The sequence below is a fragment of the Elephas maximus genome, chromosome 6 (genome assembly GCF_024166365.1).
Source record: "Elephas maximus indicus isolate mEleMax1 chromosome 6, mEleMax1 primary haplotype, whole genome shotgun sequence".
In the NCBI taxonomy this organism is placed as follows: domain Eukaryota; kingdom Metazoa; phylum Chordata; class Mammalia; order Proboscidea; family Elephantidae; genus Elephas; species Elephas maximus.
In genome coordinates this window covers 64,322,400-64,343,391 of record NC_064824.1, presented here as the reverse complement: position 1 = coordinate 64,343,391, position 20,992 = coordinate 64,322,400, and the positions used below count along the sequence as shown (strand labels likewise).

The window sequence follows — 20,992 nt, the reverse complement described above, 5'->3', positions numbered from 1 at the left end:
ACCTCTGTTTCTTGTGTACATTTTGCTTTCATCACAATTCTGAACTGGCTTTAATTCCTGTGTGCATTACTTTTTCTGTCTGCTTTTGGCCTGGAGATCCACCCAAGCTCTTTCTGACTACTTTGAGTCCTCTTGCAGGAAGATTTCTCTGACCTCTCCTCAACAAACAAGCCAGGTTAGGTGGACTTATTCTGTGCTACCAAAATACCCTCTGCATAGCTGTCATTTTGGTTGCATTATCCAGTTATAGTCATTTATTTTTGTATCTACTGCTGTATTTAACAAAACCCAATAAGAAGTTCCTTGAGGAGAGGGAATTATATACACAGCTCAGTACATAGAAGACACTTGATAAATATTTGATGAACTAATGAATAAATATGAAGAGTTTAAAATAAAATTGTCTCAATTTTTCATAGCACTATGTTTTATACCTATGATTCAAAAGTCAGATTTGTTTTTAACTTAAAATACTTGAAACATTTTCATCTTTTGATGGTGTTTTTAGGACTTTTCACTAATTTTCTTCATATTACTTAGAACAGTGTTTCTCAAAGAGTTTTTTATAGAGGAGTGAAAGTGTCAACAAATTGTAGACTAGATCCATGTCAAGGAAATTTTTTTTTTTTTGCTAGTGAAAAGGTCCTTGAAATGTGTTTTGTCCTCAAAATTGACTTCATTTATTTTTTCATTCATATTCATATATCATAAAATTATTGAGTGCTCATCATATATCAGACTGTATTAAGACTGCAGTAATGGGGGAAATGTAGTTTAAACACTGTGAAGGAGACTGACAAGAAATCAGGGAATTAGAGAGACAAGAATACATTCTAAATTAGAAATAACTGACAAATGTTAAGAAAATACCATAGAGGGTTAGGAGATGTGAGAAGGTGGCATCCAAACTGAATGAAACCCATGTAGGAAGTGCCCGTCCAGCAGGGGGAGCAGTTGAGAGAAAAAGAGAACATTTATTACTATATGTATGGTGGTGGTGGTGGTGGTGTTGGGTGTCACTGAGTCGATTCTAACTCATAATGAACCTATCCCCTATGTGACAGGGTAGAACCGCCCCATAGAGTTCTCTTGGCTAATCTTTACAGAAGCAGATCACCTGGTCCTTCTCCCATGGAGCCGGTGGGTGAGTTTGAGCCTCCAACAGAGATAGATATTAGATAGGTAGGTAGGTAGATAGATGATAGATTTTTTTTTCCTCAATGAACTAGAATTACCTGAAACTTCAGGTATGAGTGTTTGCAATTATTTGGTTGAGGCAGTATCACAGGGAAAGCCTTACATCAAAAATCTATTTTAAGCATTTAATTCTGAATATCAAGATTTCACATCTGTGTCTTTCTTGCCAGGTTGTATACGGAGGTTCCCATGCTGCCAAGTTAACATAGAGTCAGGGAAAGGGAAAATCTGGTGGAACATAAGGAAAACCTGCTACAAGATAGTTGAACACAATTGGTTTGAAAGCTTCATTGTTCTCATGATCCTGCTCAGCAGTGGTGCTCTGGTAAGTGATCTGACTCCTAAATCAATATATTGATTAAGTCAGTACTTTCTTTAAAATGAGCTAGAAGATAAAAGTACCATGGCAAGTTGTTTTACTTAAGAAGTAACAAGTAGCAAGGACCAAATTTTAGTTTAGCTTGGTAAATGTTTGCTGAGCAATATTATATGCTAGGTATTATGCTTGCCCTGAATGCAAAGAAGGATAAGATCCAGGCATTACTCTCAGTGAGTTCAGAGAACAATGGGGAAGGGAGACATCTAAACAAATGATTAGAGAAATGGGATGAAATTAAAAGTTGCTGAAATACAGAAGGTATTGTGGGAGGAATACCAAGTACATGGCCAGAGATACCATGAGACAGGGAGTCAATATTGACTTAGGAAGCATCTTACATGTTACCATAAGGAAAATAGACTCTTATTTTTGAGGTGAACATCAGAAAAGTTTTTCATTCCCGTATATATACAAAACACCTTCCCTGAGGGTAGAAAGAGATTTGGGAGAGCTAAGAGCCCCTTCAGCATTTTCTTGTTTCTCTCCAATTGACACTGCCAGATGTAAGCCATTAGAAGCACAGTTCCAGCTAGAGATACCACTGGAAATTCCACTATACTAAAAACAGGACTTCCAAGAACTTCATAATTTGCCTCTTAGACAGTCTCTGTGAGTCTGTAATTTCATTTTACTCTACTTACAGCCTAATGAGTTAGACTGTTACTGTTTCATAGGTACTGGCAGAAGTTATAAGACCTCTGGTTCAAAGACAAAGGGCTTTATTACTCATGGCACAGAAAATAATGGCATGAGCTTCAAGATGTTTATGTCAGTTCCTCCTGCCCCAGTCTCATAGGGGCATAATATAGGTGCAGATAGATACGGCACACACAGTGAGTTTGAGTCACAGCTGAGGAACACTGAGCTTGGGGAACCCATCCTTTTATAGCAAGCAGTAAGCAATTTTGCTCTTTGTCCCAGAGGGAGACACCACTTCTCAAGGTTACTCACTGCAAGCACAACCTGAGAAATGGCTTGGGTAAAGAGCAGTCAAGGCCTTATCTTCTTGGCATATGCAGTAAGAACAGGTAGGGTTGGTTAGGGCCCACAGTGGATTGCTTCACATAACAAGTCTCATTTCTGAAAAAAAAAAGACATAATAATAAAAGGGCTATTCTGCTTAAGTCACGTGGGATACAAGTAGAATTCTTGACAGATTATGTCCACATTATCTCTTATATTCCTCATAACAAAGGATATTTATTTTTTGCTGAGTTACATTTGTGACTGAGACTTTCAACAAAGAAATTACAAGAAAATTAAAGAATAGATTAAAGCAAAACTTAGTGAAAGAGTCTAAAACGAAAACGTTTTAGGAAGGATCACTCTAAAAATTGAAATTCAAATGATCCACATGAGAAAGAAATAGCAAGAAACTTTAAGAAAGTGGGTGCTTTTACTCAGAGAGTTCACCAGTTTAAAAAATCTGTGTATATAAAAAATGAATAAAAAGTAACAGCTGGAGGCGGGGCCAAGATGGCGGACTAGGTGGACAGTACCGTGGATCCCTCTTGCAACAAAGACTCGGAAAAACAAGTGAATCGATCACATACATAACAATCTACGAACTCTGAACAACAAACACAGATTTAGAGACGGAGAACGAACAAATACGGGGAGACAGTGATTGTTTTCAGAGCGAGGAGCCGACGTACCAGTCAGCGGATTTTCTGGAAAAACTAGTTTCCCAGTGATGGCTCGGAGACAGCAGTCCATATCAAACCACATAAAGAAGCAGACCATGACAGCTTCTCCAACCCCCCAAACAAAAGAATCAAAATCTTTCCCAAATGAAGATACAATCCTGGAATTATCAGATACAGAATATAAAAAACTAATTTACAGAATGCTTAAAGACATCACAAATGAAATTAGGCAAACTGCAGAAAAAGCCAAGGAACACACTGATAAAACTGTTGAAGAACTCAAAAAGATTATTCAAGAACATAGTGGAAAAATTAATAAGTTGCAAGAATCCATAGAGAGACAGCATGTAGAAATCCAAAAGATTAACAATAAAATTACAGAATTAGACAACGCAATAGGAAGTCAGAGGAGCAGACTCGAGCAATTAGAATGTAGACTGGGACATCTGGAGGACCAGGGAATCAACACCAACATAGCTGAAAAAAAATCAGATAAAAGAATTAAAAAAAATGAAGAAACCCTAAGAATCATGTGGGACTCTGTCAAGAAGGATAACTTGCGAGTGATTGGAGTCCCAGAACAGGGAGGGGGGACAGAAAACACAGAGAAAATAGTTGAAGAACTCCTGACACAAAACTTCCCTGACATCATGAAAGACGAAAGGATATCTATCCAAGATGCTCATCGAACCCCATTTAAGATTGATCCAAAAAGAAAAACACCAAGACATATTATCATCAAACTTGCCAAAACCAAAGATAAACAGAAAATTTTAAAAGCAGCCAGGGAGAAAAGAAAGGTTTCCTTCAAGGGAGAATCAATAAGAATAAGTTCAGACTACTCAGCAGAAACCATGCAGGCAAGAAGGGAATGGGACGATGTATACAGAGCACTGAAGGAGAAAAACTGCCAACCAAGGATCATATATCCAGCAAAACTCTCTCTGAAATATGAAGGCGAAATTAAGATATTTACAGATAAACACAAGTTTAGAGAATTTGCAAAAACCAAACCAAAGCTACAAGAAATGCTAAAGGAGATTGTTTGGTCAGATGACCAATAATATCAGGTACCAGCACAATACAAGGTCACAAAACAGAACGTCCTGATATCAACTCAAATAGGGAAAGCACAAAAACAAACAAATTAAGATTAATTCTAAAAAATAAATAAATAAAGTAATACACATAACAGGGAATCATGGAAGTCAATAGGTAAAAGGTCACAATAATCAAAAAGAGGGACTAAATACAGGAGGCATTGAACTGCCAGATGGAGAGTGATACAAGGCGATATAGAATGATACAAGTTAGGTTTTTACTTAGAAAAATAGGGGTAAATAATAAGGTAACCACAAAAAGGAACATCAACTCCATAACTCAAGAAAAAAGCCAAGAAAAACGTAACGACTCAACTAATATAAAGCTAAACATTATGAACATGAAGATCTCACAATTTACTAAGAAAAACGTCTCAGCACAAAAAAGTATGTGGAAAAATGAAATGGCCAACAACACACATGAAAAGGCATCAAAATGACAGCACTAAAAACTTATTTATCTATAATTACGCTGAATGTAAATGGACTAAATGCACCAATAAAGAGACAGAGAGTCACGGACTGGATAAAGAAACACGATCCATCTATATGCTGCCTACAAGAGACACACCTTAGACTTAGAAACACAAACAAACTAAAACTCAAAGGATGGAAAAAAATATATCAAGCAAATAATAAGCAAAAAAGAAGAGGAGTAGCAATATTAATTTCTGACAAAATAGACTTTAGACTTAAATCCACCACAAAGGATAAAGAAGGACACTATATAATGATAAAAGAGACAATTGATCAGGAAGACATAACCATATTAAATATTTATGCACCCAATGACAGGGCTGCAAGATACATAAATCAAATTTTAACAGAATTGAAAAGTGAGATAGACACCTCCACATTTATAGTAGGAGACTTCAACACACCACTTTCGGAGAAGGACAGGACATCCAGTAAGAAGCTCAATAGAGACACGGAAGACCTACTTACAACAATCAACCAACTTGACCTCATTGACTTATACAGAACTCTCCACCCAACTGCTGCAAAATATACTTTTTTTTCTAGTGCACATGGAACATTCTCTAGAATAGACCACATATTAGGTCATAAAACAAACCTTTGCAGAGTCCAAAACATCGAAATATTACAAAGCATCTTCTCAGACCACAAGGCAATGAAACTTGAAATCGATAACAGAAAAACTAGGGAAAAGAAATCAAATACTTGGAAACTGAACAATACCCTCCTGAAAAAAGACTGGGTTATAGAAGACATCAAGGAGGGAATAAGGAAATTCATAGAATGCAACGAGAATGAAAATACTTCCTATCAAAACCTCTGGGACACAGCAAAAGCAGTGCTCAGAGGCCAATTTATATCGATAAATGCACACATACAAAAAGAAGAAAGAGCCAAAATCAGAGAACTGTCCCAACAACTTGAACAAATAGAAAGTGAGCAACAAAAGAACCCATCAGGCACCAGAAGAAAACAAATAATAAAAATTAGAGCTGAACTAAATGAATTAGAGAACAGAAAAACAATTGAAAGAATTAACAAAGCCAAAAGTTGGTTCTTTGAAAAAATTAACAAAATTGATAAACCATTGGCTAGACTGACTAAAGAAATACAGGAAAGGAAACAAATAACCCGAATAAGAAACGAGAAGGACCACATCACAACAGAACCAAATGAAATTAAAAGAATCATTTCAGATTACTATGAAAAATTGTACTCTAACAAATTTGAAAACCTAGAAGAAATGGATGAATTCTTGGAAAAACACTACCTACCTAAACTAACACATTCAGAAGTAGAACAACTAAATAGACCCATAACAAAAAAAGAGGTTGAAACGGTAATCAAAAAACTTCCAACAAAAAAAAGTCCTGGCCCGGACGGCTTCACTGCAGAGTTCTACCAAACCTTCAGAGAAGACTTAACACCACTACTACTGAAGGTATTTCAAAGCGTAGAAAAAGACGGAATACTACCCAACTCATTCTATGAAGCTACCATCTCCCTGATACCAAAACCAGGTAAAGACATCACAAAAAAAGAAAATTATAGACCTATGTCCCTCATGAACATAGATGCAAAAATCCTCAACAAAATTCTAGCCAATAGAATCCAACAACACATCAAAAAAATAATTCACCCTGATCAAGTGGGATTTATACCAGGTATGCAAGGCTGGTTTAATATCAGAAAAACCATTAATGTAATCCATCACATAAATAAAACAAAAGATAAAAACCACATGATCTTATCAATTGATGCAGAAAAGGCATTTGACAAAGTCCAGCACCCATTTATGATAAAAACTCTTACCAAAATAGGAATTGAAAGAAAATTCCTCAACATAATAAAGGGCATCTAATTTTTTTTTTTTTTTTTTATGCAAAGCCAACAGCCAATATCACTCTAAGTGGAGAGAACCTGAAAGCATTTCCCTTGAGAACGGGAACCAGACAAGGATGCCCTTTATCACCGCTCTTATTCAACATCGTACTTGAAGTCCTAGCCAGGGCAATTAGGCTAGACAAAGAAATAAAGGGTATCCGGATTGGCAAGGAGGAAGTAAAGCTATCACTATTTGCAGATGACATGATCGTATACACAGAAAACCCTAAGGAATCCTCCAGAAAACTACTGAAACTAATAGAAGAGTTTGGCAGAGTCTCAGGTTATAAAATAAACATACAAAAATCACTTGGATTCCTCTACATCAACAAAAAGAACACCGAAGAGGAAATAACCAAATTAATACCATTCACAGTAGCCCCCAAGAAGATAAAATACTTAGGAATAAATCTTACCAAGGATGTAAAAGACCTATACAAAGAAAACTACAAAGCTCTACTACAAGAAATTCAAAAGGACATACTTAAGTGGAAAAACATACCCTGCTCATGGATAGGAAGACTTAACATAGTAAAAATGTCTATTCTACCAAAAGCCATCTATACATATAGTGCACTTCCGATCCAAATTCCAATACCATATTTTAAGGGGATAGAGAAACAAATCACCAATTTCATATGGAAGGGAAAGAACCCCCGGATAAGCAAAGCATTACTGAAAAAGAAGAAGAAAGTGGGAGGCCTCACTCTACCTGATTTCAGAACCTATTATACAGCCACAGTAGTCAAAACAGCCTGGTACTGGTACAACAACAGGCACATAGACCAATGGAACAGAATTGAGAATCCAGATATAAATCCATCCATGTATGAGCAGCTGATATTTGACAAAGGCCCAGTGTCAGTTAACTGGGGGAAAGATAGCCTTTTTAACAAATGGTGCTGGCATAACTGGATATCCATTTGCAAAAAAATGAAACAAGACCCATACCTCACACCATGCACAAAAACTAACTCCGAGTGGATCAAAGACCTAAACATAAAGACTAAAACAATAAAGATCATGGAAGAAAAAATAGGGACAACCCTAGAAGCCCTAATACAGGGCATAAACAGAATACAAAACATTACCAAAAATGATGAAGAGAAACCCGATAACTGGGAGCTCCTAAAAATCAAACACCTATGCTCATCTAAAGACTTCACCAAAAGAGTAGAAAGACCACCTACAGACTGGGAAAGAATTTTCAGCTTTGACATCTCAGACCAGCGCCTGATCTCTAAAATCTACATGATTCTGTCAAAACTCAACCACAAAAAGACAAACAACCCAATCAAGAAGTGGGCAAAGGATATGAACACACATTTCACTAAAGAAGATATTCAGGCAGCCAACAGATACATGAGAAAATGCTCCTGATCATTAGCCATTAGAGAAATGCAAATTAAAACTATGATGAGATTCCATCTCACACCAACTAGGCTGGCATTAATCCAAAAAACACAAAATAATAAATGTTGGAGAGGCTGCGGAGAGATTGGAACTCTCACACACTGCTGGTGGGAATGTAAAATGGTACAAGCACTTTGGAAATCCATCTGGCGTTATCTTAAACAGTTAGAAATAGAACTACCATACAACCCAGAAATCCCACTCCTCGGAATATACCCTAGAGATACAAGAGCCTTCACACAAACAGATATATGCACACCCATGTTTATTGCAGCTCTGTTTACAATAGCAAAAAGCTGGAAGCAACCAAGGTGTCCGTCAACGGATGAATGGGTAAATAAATTGTGGTATATTCACACAATGGAATACTACGCATCGATAAAGAACAGTGACAAATCTCTGAAACATTTCATAACATGGAGGAATCTGGAAGGCATTATGCTGAGCGAAATGAGTCAGAGGCAAAAGGACAAATATTGTATAAGATCACTATTATAAGATCTTGAGAAATAGTAAAAACTGAGAAGAACACATACTTTTGTGGTTACGAAGGGGGGAGGGAGGGAGGGAGGGAGAGGGTTTTTTATTGATCAATCAGTAGATAAGAACTGCTTTGGGTGAAGGGAAAGACAACACTCAATACCTGGAAGGTCAGCCCAATTGGACTGGACTAAAAGCAAAGAGGTTTCCGGGATAAAATGAATGCTTCAAAGGTCAGCGGAGCAGGGACGGGGGTCTGGGGAACATGGTTTGAGGGGACTTCTAAGTCAATTGGCAAAATAATTCTATCATGAAAACATTCTGCATCCCACTTTGAAATGTGGCGTCTGGGGTCCTAAATGCTAACAAGCGGCCATCTAAGATGCATCAATTGGTCTCAACTCACCTGGAGCAAAGGAAAATGAAGAACACCAAGGTCACACGACAACTAAGAACCCAAGAGACAGAAAGGGCCACATGAACCAGAGACCTACATCATCCTGAGACCAGAAGAACTAGTTGGTGCCCGGCCACAATCGATGACTGCCCTGTCAGGGAGCACAACAGAGAACTCCTGAGGGAGCAGGAGATCAGTGGGATGCAGACCCCAAATTCTCATAAAAAGACCATACTTAATGGTCTGACTGTGACTAGAGGAATCCTGGCGGCAATGCTCCCCAGACCTTCTGTTGGCACAGGACAGGAACCATCCCCGAAGACAACTCATCAGACATGAAAGGGACTGGTCAGCGGGGGGGAGAGAGATGCTGATGAAGAGTGAGCTAATTAAATCAGGTGGACACTTGAGATTGTGTTGGCAACTCTTGACTGGAGGGGGGATGGGAAGATAGAGAGAGAGGGAAGCTGGCAAAATTGTCACGAAACGAGAGACTGAAAGGGCTGACTCAACAGGGGGAGAGCAAGTGGGAGAAGGGAGTAAGATGTATGTAAACTTACATGTGACAGACTGATTGGATTTGTAAATGTTCACTTGAAGCTTAATAAAACTTAATAAAAAAAAAGTAACAGCTGTCATTTATGACATATGTATTGTGTTTCAAGCTCTTTATATAAGTTATCTCATTTAATTTTCAAACAGCCCTATGAGATTATGGTAATTTGCTCCTTTTACCAATGAGGAAGGTCTGTATAGAGTTTTAAAAGTTGTGTAATGTCCCAAAGCTAATAAATGGCAAAGCCATAACTTAACTGATACCTAAATTCAAAGCCTTTACTTTAGAACAAGGGATATCATTGCTGATGTAAGGTGGATCTTCACTGAAATGCAGAGAATACCAGAAAGATGTTTACTTGTGTTTTATCGGCTATGCAAAGGCATTGGACTATGTGGATCATAATGAATTATGGATAACATTGTGAAGAATGGGAATTCCAGAACATTTAATTGTGCTCATTCAAACAGAACAAGGGGATACTGCATGGCTTCAAATCAGAAAAGGTGTGCATCAGGGTCGTATCTTTTCACCACACCTATTCAATCTGTATGCTGAGCAAATAATCCAAGAAGATGGACTATATGAAGAAGAATGCAGCATCAGGATTGGAGGACGACTCATTAACAACCTGTAGTATGCAGATGACATAACCTTGTTTGCTGAAATTGAAGAAGACTTGAAGCACTTACTAATGAAAATCAAAGCAACAGCCTTCAGTATGGATTACACCTCAACATAAATAGAAAATGAAATCCTCGTAATTAGTCCAATGAGCAACATCATGATAATGGAGAAAATATTGTCCAGAATTTCATTTTACTTAGAAATGCCATGGAAGCAGCAGACAAGAAATGAAACAACATATTGCATTGGGCAAATGTGGTGCAAAAGACATCTTTAAGATGTTAAAAGGCAAAAAAGTCACCTTGAGGACTAAGGTATACCTGATCCAAGCCGTGATATTTTCAGTCACCTCATAGGCATGCAAATGCTGGATGATGAATAAGGAAAACTGTAGAGGAACTGATGCATTTGGATTACAGCGTTGGTGAAGAATATTGGATATATCATGGACTGCCAAAAGAACGAACAAATCCATCTTGGAAAAAGTACAGCCAGGATGCTCCTTTTAAGCGAGGACAGTGAGACTGACTTTGGACATGTTATCAGAAGGGACCAGTCCCTGGAAAAGGACATCATGCTTGGTGAAGTAGAGAGTCAGCAAAAAAGAGGAAGACCCTCAACAAGATAGATTGAGACAGTGACTACAACAGTGGGCTCAAACATAGCAATGACTGTGAGGAGGGTGCAGGACCGGGCAATATTTTGTTCTGTTGCACATAGGGCTGCTATGAGTTAGCGCCAACTGGACACCACCTAACAACAAGAAAGTCAATGTCAGTGTATCTTTTTTTGTTGTTTGTTTTTTAAACCATCTTATGGCTCCTAAGAAAGAGGAGTAAACAAAATAGAAGTCTGCCCCTGCACCTCAGTTCCACGGACTTTCAGAACCCTGCTAACTGCTGGGACCTTCTTTCTACATCTTATTTGTTGTTTGGTGCCATTAAGCCATTTTCAACTCATAGCAACCTCATGTGACAGAGTAGAACTGTCTCATAGAGTTTTCTTGACTGTGATCTTTACAGAACCAGATCACGAGGTCGTTCTCCCATGGAGCCCATGGGTGAATTTGAACCACCAACCTTTCAGTTAGCAGCCGAGCACTTAACCGTTTGCACCACCAGGGCTCCTCACACCTTTTTCCACGCACCAATGGAGAACTATTTTCTTCAATATTGATAGCACCAGTTGCAAAAAGTACTAAGGATAGTTTTTAGAGTATTTATAGCAGAACTTGAAGTAAGAAGAATAAGAAAGACACAGCCCATGATTGTGGATAGGTAGTATAAGGTTAGCCATTAGGGATACAGGTGCTTTTGCTTTCATTTCCTCCTACAAGATGTCCATTCCAACTCATGGTGACCCCATGCCTGCAGAGTAGAACTGCTCCATAGGGACTTCAAAGCTGTGACCTTTCAGAAGCAAATCTCCAGTCCTGTGTTCCAAGGAGCCCCTGGGTGGGTTCAAAATGCCAACCTTTCAATGAGTGGTCAAGTGCTTAAGCATTTGCACCACCCAGAGACTCTTCCATCAAAGTGAACGGTGTTTAAACATGAAAGAGAAAATTCTAATACTTTAGCCTTGTGTAGGTTAGCAGTCACTTTCAGTGCCTTCAGTAAGCTCAGGCCCTTGAAAACAAAACAAAACAAAAAAAAACCAAACCCTTTGCTGTCAGTTCCGACCCATAGCGACCCTATAGGACAGAATAGAACTGCCTCCATAGGGTTCCCAAGGCTGTAATCTTTACAGAAGCAGAAAAAAAAAAAAGCAGAAAGCCACATCTTTCTCCTGCGGAGCAGCTGGTGGGTTTGAACCACCAAACTTTTGGTTAGCAGTCAAGTGCTTTAACCACTGCACCAGCGGGGCTTCTGTCTCAAGCCCTTTAGTCCATTTAAATTATTTCCCAAGAGACACGTGACTGTAACCACAGTATCATTGTCAGCTGCTTATTAAAAGTTCTTGGAGAGTGTTAGAGATGCGACATTCATGAAGTGAATGTAATCGTGGTTTGTAGAGCTGAAACTTTTGATGAATGATAAAATATGGATGCAGAATTCAAAGGAAAAAACCGCCTTATATATTCTTTAGCCTTATTCTACTGCTGCAGTCTTTCATCTTACAGACATTTCCTGGCCTCCTGCAGTATCTTAATATAGTGCCAGGCACTGGGCATGCACAAGTGTCCAAGAGCAAAGGAGTAGCTCCCAAATCATGGGAGAGTGCAGGGTAAAAAAGGTTTGTAAGAGGCACTGACACTGGGATTGCATCGTAAGAAATTATTAGGACTGAGACAATTGAAGAGGGAAGAAATGAGAATTAAAGTGGAAATCCATGTAGGTGCCAGAGATCATTGTTCTTTTAGAGAATTGCAAGTAATTTCATTCTTTTGCACTTTCTTTCCCTTGTCCTCTGGTGACCAGCAGCATGCCCTGTGAGAAGGCTACAACTAAAGGTTACACAGTAGCTATAAGCCAGAAGAAAGTCATATGGCCCATAAAAGTATTATATTTTGGTGTTCTCATGATCATGATTTTATTTTCTGTTTTAATTACAAATTATTATTTCTACATTGTACTTGAATTGAAAATTGAATATTATTTCCACAGGCCTTTGAAGATATATATATTGAAAGGAAAAAGACCATTAAAATTATTCTGGAGTATGCTGACAAGATATTCACTTATGTCTTCATTCTGGAAATGCTTCTAAAATGGGTAGCATATGGTTACAAAACTTATTTCACCAATGCCTGGTGTTGGCTGGATTTCTTAATTGTCGATGTAGGTGTTTTTTGAGTCAATTTTTAAAGCGGCTTTACTTTTACTAATAAGTGTTCTGGATAACCTTCACCAATGTTATACTGTATTGTATTTTAATTTTGATTAGCTTTATGAATTTTCAAACTATATAGGTTTCTGTTTTTGGAAATAATAGCATAGCCAGCAGAAATATATCTGTGAGGAGAGATCCAGCAACAAATGTAAATTTTTTTTTGTCATTCTAATAGCTGTAATTTACTTTTGCATATGTTTTCTGCAATCGGAAAAAATATGATTTTTTAATACACTACTCGAATATCATTTACATTGGGAATAAGAACAAAGTGAAAAGCAGGGAAGTGAGAATGGAAAGAAGAGATACAGTACTGTTTTTGACAATATAAAATTAGAAGCTAAAGCTAAATAACTGTTAGGAGAAGAGCAGGTATGGCATCAAACAAATCCAGAGAAATGTCTGCTTCCCTTTCTTAGCCAGCTCAGACAGCAGCTGCCAGCTTAGGCGTTTCTCTCTCATCCCCATTCACCAGTGGCTATGTCAGCAGGCATTGGTCCTTCTCTGTTCCATAGGTCTGATGATCCATTGAAATTACTCAGAAACTGCAGAGAAAGTGCTATCTTTAATCTAGCAGAAAAAAGATACAAACATATAGGGTAGGTACGAGAGGGGTCTCTTTGCAAAGCTTCCATGTCCTTAGGGCACGTGCTTACCCTCCGGAAAGCAGAAGTTTGCTCTCTCCACCCAAGAAGTTCCTGTGAGCCTCCGTCTTCCAAGGCCTTTATTGGCTTCATCATGTGGCCATAATAGATTACATCATGCCTCCTGAGGCTTAATCAGCCTCTGGCCCCCAGGTGATCCTTCTTGGTCTGGCCAGTCCCCACTTACTGGTCTAAGGAACCAAGCTCTCAGGAACCAAGACCAAAGATCAGATTGTTTACTGCAAGGGAGTTCCACACTTTGCAGCAGGAATGGAGTTTTTATTTATCTCAGTCATAATGATAGGAAAACCAAAATAAGTCACAGCTCTTGTCCCTGTCTCAAGCATCCAACTCACCCTTCATCTCTAGGATGGCAAAGGAGCAGAGAAGTAGACACCACAATTTCAAATCATTAATTAAGAAAACTGTTGAATACTTGAATAATAGAAAATACATAAGAAAATGCTTCAGTTTATCTGCTATTTTTAACAAAGCAAAAATACACTTACAGGCATTTCATTGACATAATTGAGAAGAACATCCTAAAACAGTTTCTGAGATCAAGGCATTTCAAATACAAATGAATGGCACAACATCCATTATTACCAACTTTTTCTTATTTAGCGTACTCTATTTTTATTTTAAAATGCTTTATAATTAATTACTTCAAACACCCAATCTTATTTTTCTCCTCAGGATCTATGTCCTTCAATCTCTTACTTTATGCTCCTAGATTTTAAGAATTCTAGCTTCAGTGGTTAGGGAAGAAACATCCTATCGTCAGTCACATGCCAACCCTGTTTCTAGAGATTTGTTTTCCATCTGATGCCTGGAATAATGAAAAGCAACTTGCTAATCTTTATATGACAACGAGTTCCTTAACATCTCACCAAGAGTTTGCATCACCAGATTTTGCAGAAAAGATAAATGAATACAGCACTATTCACAGATTTCAAAATTATAAGCAGGCATGATCATAAGTAGCAAAATCTGATGGCAAAATGAAATCAAAACCAATCATATTTACTTCAAAGTTCGATTTCTCAAGGGCTGTGTGAGGCTTAGTAAACTGTTTCTTAAGATCTCAATTAGTATATTTTAAAAAATAACATTTTGCTTTTGTAGAAGTGATGTACAAAATAATTCTTTTCCAAAGTGTAGCTATACGTTATACCTCATGTGTTCTCTCAGGCTTCCTCTTTGACATTAGTGATTTCGCATTGATTGTTATTTGATTCACCTTTTATATATCAAGTTACCTTAGTCACTAAGAAAGGGCAAGATAGACACTTTTGTAATGTAATAGATTTGAATAAAGTTTAATCAAAATAAGAAATAATAGATGGAATGTGGATATTTCTTTTCATTTATCTTAATATTTAAATATGATTGGGTCTTTTAAAAATTATTTTGAAATATGTAAGATATTCAAAAGCCTTTAAAAATATTATCACAGGCATACTTGTTTTCATCACCCATCTTAACAAATGTAAGTTTGCAAGTAAAATTGAATTTATTTTAAATTAAGAAAGCGATGTGGCTGTTTAATAATGGAAATTATTTTGTCTTGCATTTTAAAACATGAACTGGTGGTTTTCAGTGGGTCTAATACTATCTATCTATCTATTTATCTATCTATCAGACCTCAGGAAAGTATATACCTTGAAATATTCATTATGAATATAAGGATACTCACAATCATGAGTTTTCAGAAGGCTTTTGAATAAGGTATATACTAGGACTTAGATTTGGTTGAATGGGTGCCAGACTTCTATGACTTATCTTCAGAGTCACATTTATTTTGTTATGCCCTGGGTTTTAGTTCAGTTGAAATTTTGGTAGTTATTCTAGCTAATTATATTTTCACATTTAATAAGCAAGTGCATAACCATTGATTACAAAAATGCAAAAAGTATATTTGTGATTTCTATTAAGATAAAAGAAATAACCTACTTTCCTTCTATTATTTCTTCCTACTTTGGTTAACCTGCCTTTAAATCTAGTATGAAAACAAAAGCATCCATCTTATCCTTTTTTTAGGCAATGATTAGATAATTTGATATATAAAATTCTATTATTTTTTTTGATCTGCTATTAGGGAATTTTTAAAATGGCTTTTCCTTATACTGCAGCATTTAATTGAAACAGTGAATGAAAATTTTATTTTTTGTAGGTTTCTTTGGTTACTTTAGTAGCAAACACTCTTGGCTACTCAGATCTTGGTCCCATTAAATCCCTCCGGACACTGAGGGCCTTAAGACCCTTAAGAGCCTTATCCAGATTTGAAGGAATGAAGGTAAGAAAATACTAAACTTCCAAATATAACTTGCATATTTTTTTTCCAAATTTTATTCAGTTTGTTATTGAGAATATATACAGCAAAACATACACCAATTCAACAGTTTCTACATATACAAATCGGTGACATTGATTATATTCTTCAAGTTGTACAACCATTCTGACCCTCCTTTTCTCAGCTGTTCCTCCTTCATTGACATAAACTCCTTGCCCCCTAAGGTTGTCATCGAATCTTTTGAGTTTAATGTGCCCATTTTTTAAATGGGGTTTTTAAAAAAAGAAACTTTTTTTAAAAGGGTATGTAAAAATTATGGACCATTTATATTTATACACACATATGCATACATATGTGTAGAGTTGCTATGAGTTGGAATCGACTCAATGGTGACGGGTTTTTTTGGTTTTTATGCATACATATATGTGTAAGTATGGACTCTATGTATATATACGTGTGTATATATGTGTGTAGACTCATGTACACACACATTATTTTAGTGCATATTATGTAACAAAGAAATGAAACACAATAATACTTTCTTTAACATTGGTTAAGCAATAGAATGATTCAAATAAGTGAATTTTTCTCCTTTTAAATGGAAATCTTCCCTATGCTAGGAAGGTTCAAGTGGATGGGAGACTGTTAGTCCTGATACTTTCTCTCATATACAAGTCATCAAGAATCTGCCTGTGCCAGGTGCTCAAATAATACTTTTTAAAGGCACAACCCTGGGGAGAGAGCATAAGAAAAGACAGAGACATGATGTGGCATCAGCCATCACCTTTAATTTCACCCTTAAAATGATGTCACAAAGTCAGTAGAACTGTAACAAATTACAGCTGAGAAAACTAAGTGCCAGAGAGTTTACTTCACTTGCACTAGACTGCATAGTGTTTGAGAAAGAGATTAATTTAGCAGAAATAAACAAGGTGAGATAAACAAAGACTGCTAGCAACGTAGCAGTGAGGTCTGTATTAAGCCAGCAACTCCTTCATAAAACACATGTAGGACAATGACCTTATTTGCTATATAGTCTGTCTCCGCATTTGTTGCTGCTCTCCTCACATTTCCTGTTCTCCAGATTTACACCTGCTCCCTCATTCCTGTGTTGTTTCCTCTGTCTAGAAGTCATCCCTCTGTCCTGCCTCAACTCTATCAATCTAGCAGATAAACACCTACCCATCCTTTAAGTCTCAATTTCAGAAGTCTTCTTTGTCTACCACCAGGCATAATTGGGCATCCTTCCTCTGTTATATTGTATGTGGTTTGTTTACCTGACTGCCTTACCACCTGTAATCTCTGACCAATTTAGCCTACAGATTAGCTCAGTGATTCTCAAAGTGTGGTCCACTGACCAGAAGCCTCAGTATCATCTGGAAACTTACTAGAAATGTAAGTTCTCAAACCCCACTCCAGACTTACTGAATCAAAAACTCTGGGGTCCGAATCAAGCAATTAACAAGCTGTCAAGGTGAAAAAAGAACTAGCTGCCATCAAGTCAGTTCCAACTCATGTCAACCCCATGTGTATCAGGGTAGAGCTGTGTAGTCTAGGGTTTTCAGTGGCTGTCACCCTTTTGGAAGTGGATCATCAAGCCTTTCTTCTGACCAGCTCTGGGTGGATTTAAACCAGCAACTGTTTGGTTAGTAGCCAAGTACTTAAGCATTTGGCTACCCAGAGACTCCCTCAAGGTGAAAATTTGAGATCTTTCAGGCTACCGGGTCTTCTTTGTTATCCCTGCTAATCTAATTATGACTGTAAATTCTACAATTTAATATATCCAATGGATAATGATGCCAAAGTATATAAGAACATCATGATTGTACAGGGAATTTTTTGATAAACAATATCCAAGTACTCTATGTAAGAATTGACAGTGGTAAGAATTGAGAAATTACCAGTTGCATTTTATGAAGGAAGACCGTATTGGAATTCAGTGCCATTAACTTCATTTTTTGAGCATTAGCAGAATGTTGCAACCTATACAAAACTTACGATTGACCCACCCCTGGATTCTACTATACAGTATACTGCATTTTCATGAACAAACGATGAATAGGATGACTGGTCAGCAGGAGAGGCAGGCAGGTGAGCAGTAGGTATTCTGTGATACCTGCTATAAGCACACAGTGCTACAAACATCAAGGAGGGAGTGGCTTGCCTGGGGGAGTCTGGAAAGGCTTTACAAGGAGGTGGCTTTGAGCCAGGACAGAAAGAGTGAGCCCCAACTCACAGGCAGGAAGACATTCCGGGCAGAAATGCTGCAAGATAGAGAGGCACAGAGTCGAGTGCACAAGTCCTGTTTGGGCAATGACTAGAAGGATCAGTGTGCCCAGGAAATAAGCGTAGTGCAGAGGGTAGCAGGAAATGAGGATGAAAAGGTATGCTAGAACAAAAGCCTTATAGATCAGGCTGTTTGTTTTGAACTTCATTCTGTAGTCTTGCTTTTCCTAACTTTGTTTTGGGTCATGTACACTTTAAGACTCTGATCAAAGTATGAATCATCTCTCCAGAAAGAGAACACAACCACAATGTTTTTCATATAACTTCATGCCCCCATGGAACCTTTAGGGGTCCATGGGCAGCCCAGGTAATAACCATTGTCCTAGGCCAGGGGTCAGCAAACTGGGCTGGTTACCTGATTTTATAAATGAGGTTCAACTGGGGGCAATGACTAGAAGGCAAGAGGGGACAGGAAAACTGGTAATAGGGAACCCAAGGTCGAGAAGGGAGAGTATTGACATGTCACGGGGTTGGTAACCAATGTCATAAAACAGTATGTATATTAACTGTTTAATGAGAAGACTGTCCTGTAAACCTTCATCTAATGTACAATTAAAAAAAAAAAAAAGTGCTACTAAAGTATTTTAAAAAATGAGGTTTAATTGGAACACAGCATTGACTGTTCATGTAGGATCTTTGGCTATAATGGCAGAGTAGTTGCTACAGAGATCATATGACCCACAAAGCCAAAAAATATTAAGAAAATGTTTGCCAATGCGTACACTAGATAATCTCATAGGTAGTCAGAGCTCCCTGATATTTCACCATTTCAAAGTGTCTTAAGGGGCCTGCTTGCTACACTGCAAAAAAAGAGGGAGCAAAATGCTATTTACATAGGAAATTCGTCTTTAACACATTTGCACTCAAGTGTGGACTACAGCTGATGTGTCAGGAGATAAGTAGGATTTGAAGGATGTGGTTAATTAAGAAAATCTAAAAGAAAATCTACAGCACGTTAAATGCCACCATAGTCGCCATGGAGGAAAGTTGGAGTAACATGGGGCACTAGTGATCAATAGCAGTGGAAATAAGCAGAAATAAATGAACTATCAACAATAAAACATGCCCATTTTCTTTTTTATATGAGGCCAGCACTACCTACATTAATCAAGGACTTATATAGAGAGTATTTTCAGAATTAGAAAAATAACTGAAAAGATGATTGTCATCTTGCAGAGGAGGAAATAGAGGCCCAAAGGTCTTAACTGAATTCACGTATCACACAATCAGCAGTACCAGCTGAATCCAAGGGACTTATACAACTAAACGAACCCCAATCGTAACTCCGCTAATACACACCAGCATTTCTCCTCCATGGAAGAATCATTAATGTTGATAATTCTAGGATCATGAATCTCTAGCATGTACATTTTATTTATCTTTTATCATTTATATTTATAAATTTTCCTCTTTTCTAGACTGTGCATGCAGATTTTATGACTTCATCTTACCAATATCAGGTTTTTTTTTTCATTTATTTAATCTGTCATATAATTTTAGCTATTTTGTTCAGCACTGTCTTGTATTTTAGCTAAAAGTTTTCCTGTGTGTTGTGTATTCTCAAATGCTTGTAAACTCATTGATGTCAGGGCTCATGTGTCATTTTGTCTTGCTTGGCACACTGCTGAAGATACAGTAGGCATTCAATAAATACGTGTTGATTGGTACATTTGGTGTCTTAAACACTTAAGGGTGGCTTTTCTAATTCATTTAATACTGCATTATGTTTCATTTATGTTTGCCCATTTAACGTTTTTACTAATCCTAATCATTCTTTTCTTTCTTTTGAATGCTAGGTGGTTGTGAATGCACTCATTGGAGCAATTCCTTCCATCATGAATGTGCTACTTGTGTGTCTTATATTCTGGCTAATATTTAGCATCATGGGAGTAAATTTGTTTGCTGGCAAGTTCTATGAGTGTGTGAACACCACAGATGGGTCACGGCTTCTTCCAAGTCAAGTTCAAAATCGTTCCGAGTGTTTTGCCCTTATGAACGTGAGTCAAAATGTGCGATGGAAGAACCTGAAAGTGAACTTTGATAACGTTGGACTGGGTTACCTGTCTCTGCTGCAAGTTGTAAGTGACCCCTTTCCTAAGTGCTTCGTAATTTAATGAACACTGGAGGAAGGCTATGTTATTCTTTAAATAATCTATTAACTAGAAATTAATGTACTTCAAGACTTTAAAAACAGAGTTAGACTTTCTTAGAACAAGTACTTATAACATGAGTCAAGAAGCATAGATTCTTTGCATCTAAGAGTTAGTAATCCATAAGTGGTCTTTTGGTGTCATTTGGACTACCGCGTTGCACCATCTGAATATTTCTCCTGAAATGACTACTTATTTTTTGGACCCCCAGCTTTACACTACATGGGGCTGGGAGAACCCTGGAAGAAATGGAGAAATTTTATTTCCTGCCTTTTTCATAAACTTTCCTTCCACCTCTGGAAACAAAGTTCATGTGCAACATTCACAGGCAATTGTAACAATTTAATAATAATTAGCACTAAGATTTAGAATGTGACTTGGGAATATGTCTTTTTTTTTTTTTTTTAACATTTTTAGCATCTTTGTAGTAAACTGGTATTTTGAAATACAGCAAAGCTTACTAATTTAGTATTACTTAACAAATGGTATGAAGTGAAACAAACTAAACTACATTTATGGCTATTACAGTGTGAGTTTCACATTCAGATTCTATATTATATTTACAGGCAACATTTAAGGGATGGATGGATATCATGTACGCAGCCGTTGATTCTGTTAATGTAAGTCTTGGTCA

The 20,992-nt window shown here is 37.4% G+C and overlaps 1 protein-coding gene across 5 annotated transcripts in view; it reads left to right on the top strand.

Moving 5' to 3' along the window:
• SCN9A (sodium voltage-gated channel alpha subunit 9) overlaps positions 1–20,992 on the top strand; it is a 190,453-nt gene that overhangs the window by 154,847 nt on the left and 14,614 nt on the right. For 4 of the 5 annotated variants that reach the window (XM_049887351.1, XM_049887350.1, XM_049887352.1 and 1 more), the window contains 6 exons: positions 1,368–1,522; positions 12,760–12,933; positions 15,803–15,925; positions 19,627–19,668; positions 20,005–20,286; positions 20,925–20,978. In XM_049887351.1, the coding sequence (XP_049743308.1) occupies positions 1,368–1,522; positions 12,760–12,933; positions 15,803–15,925; positions 19,627–19,668; positions 20,005–20,286; positions 20,925–20,978 (830 nt within the window). The remainder of the gene's footprint in view (positions 1–1,367; positions 1,523–12,759; positions 12,934–15,802; positions 15,926–19,626; positions 19,669–20,004; positions 20,287–20,924; positions 20,979–20,992) is intronic. The other variant, XM_049887354.1, reaches the window with a different exon arrangement.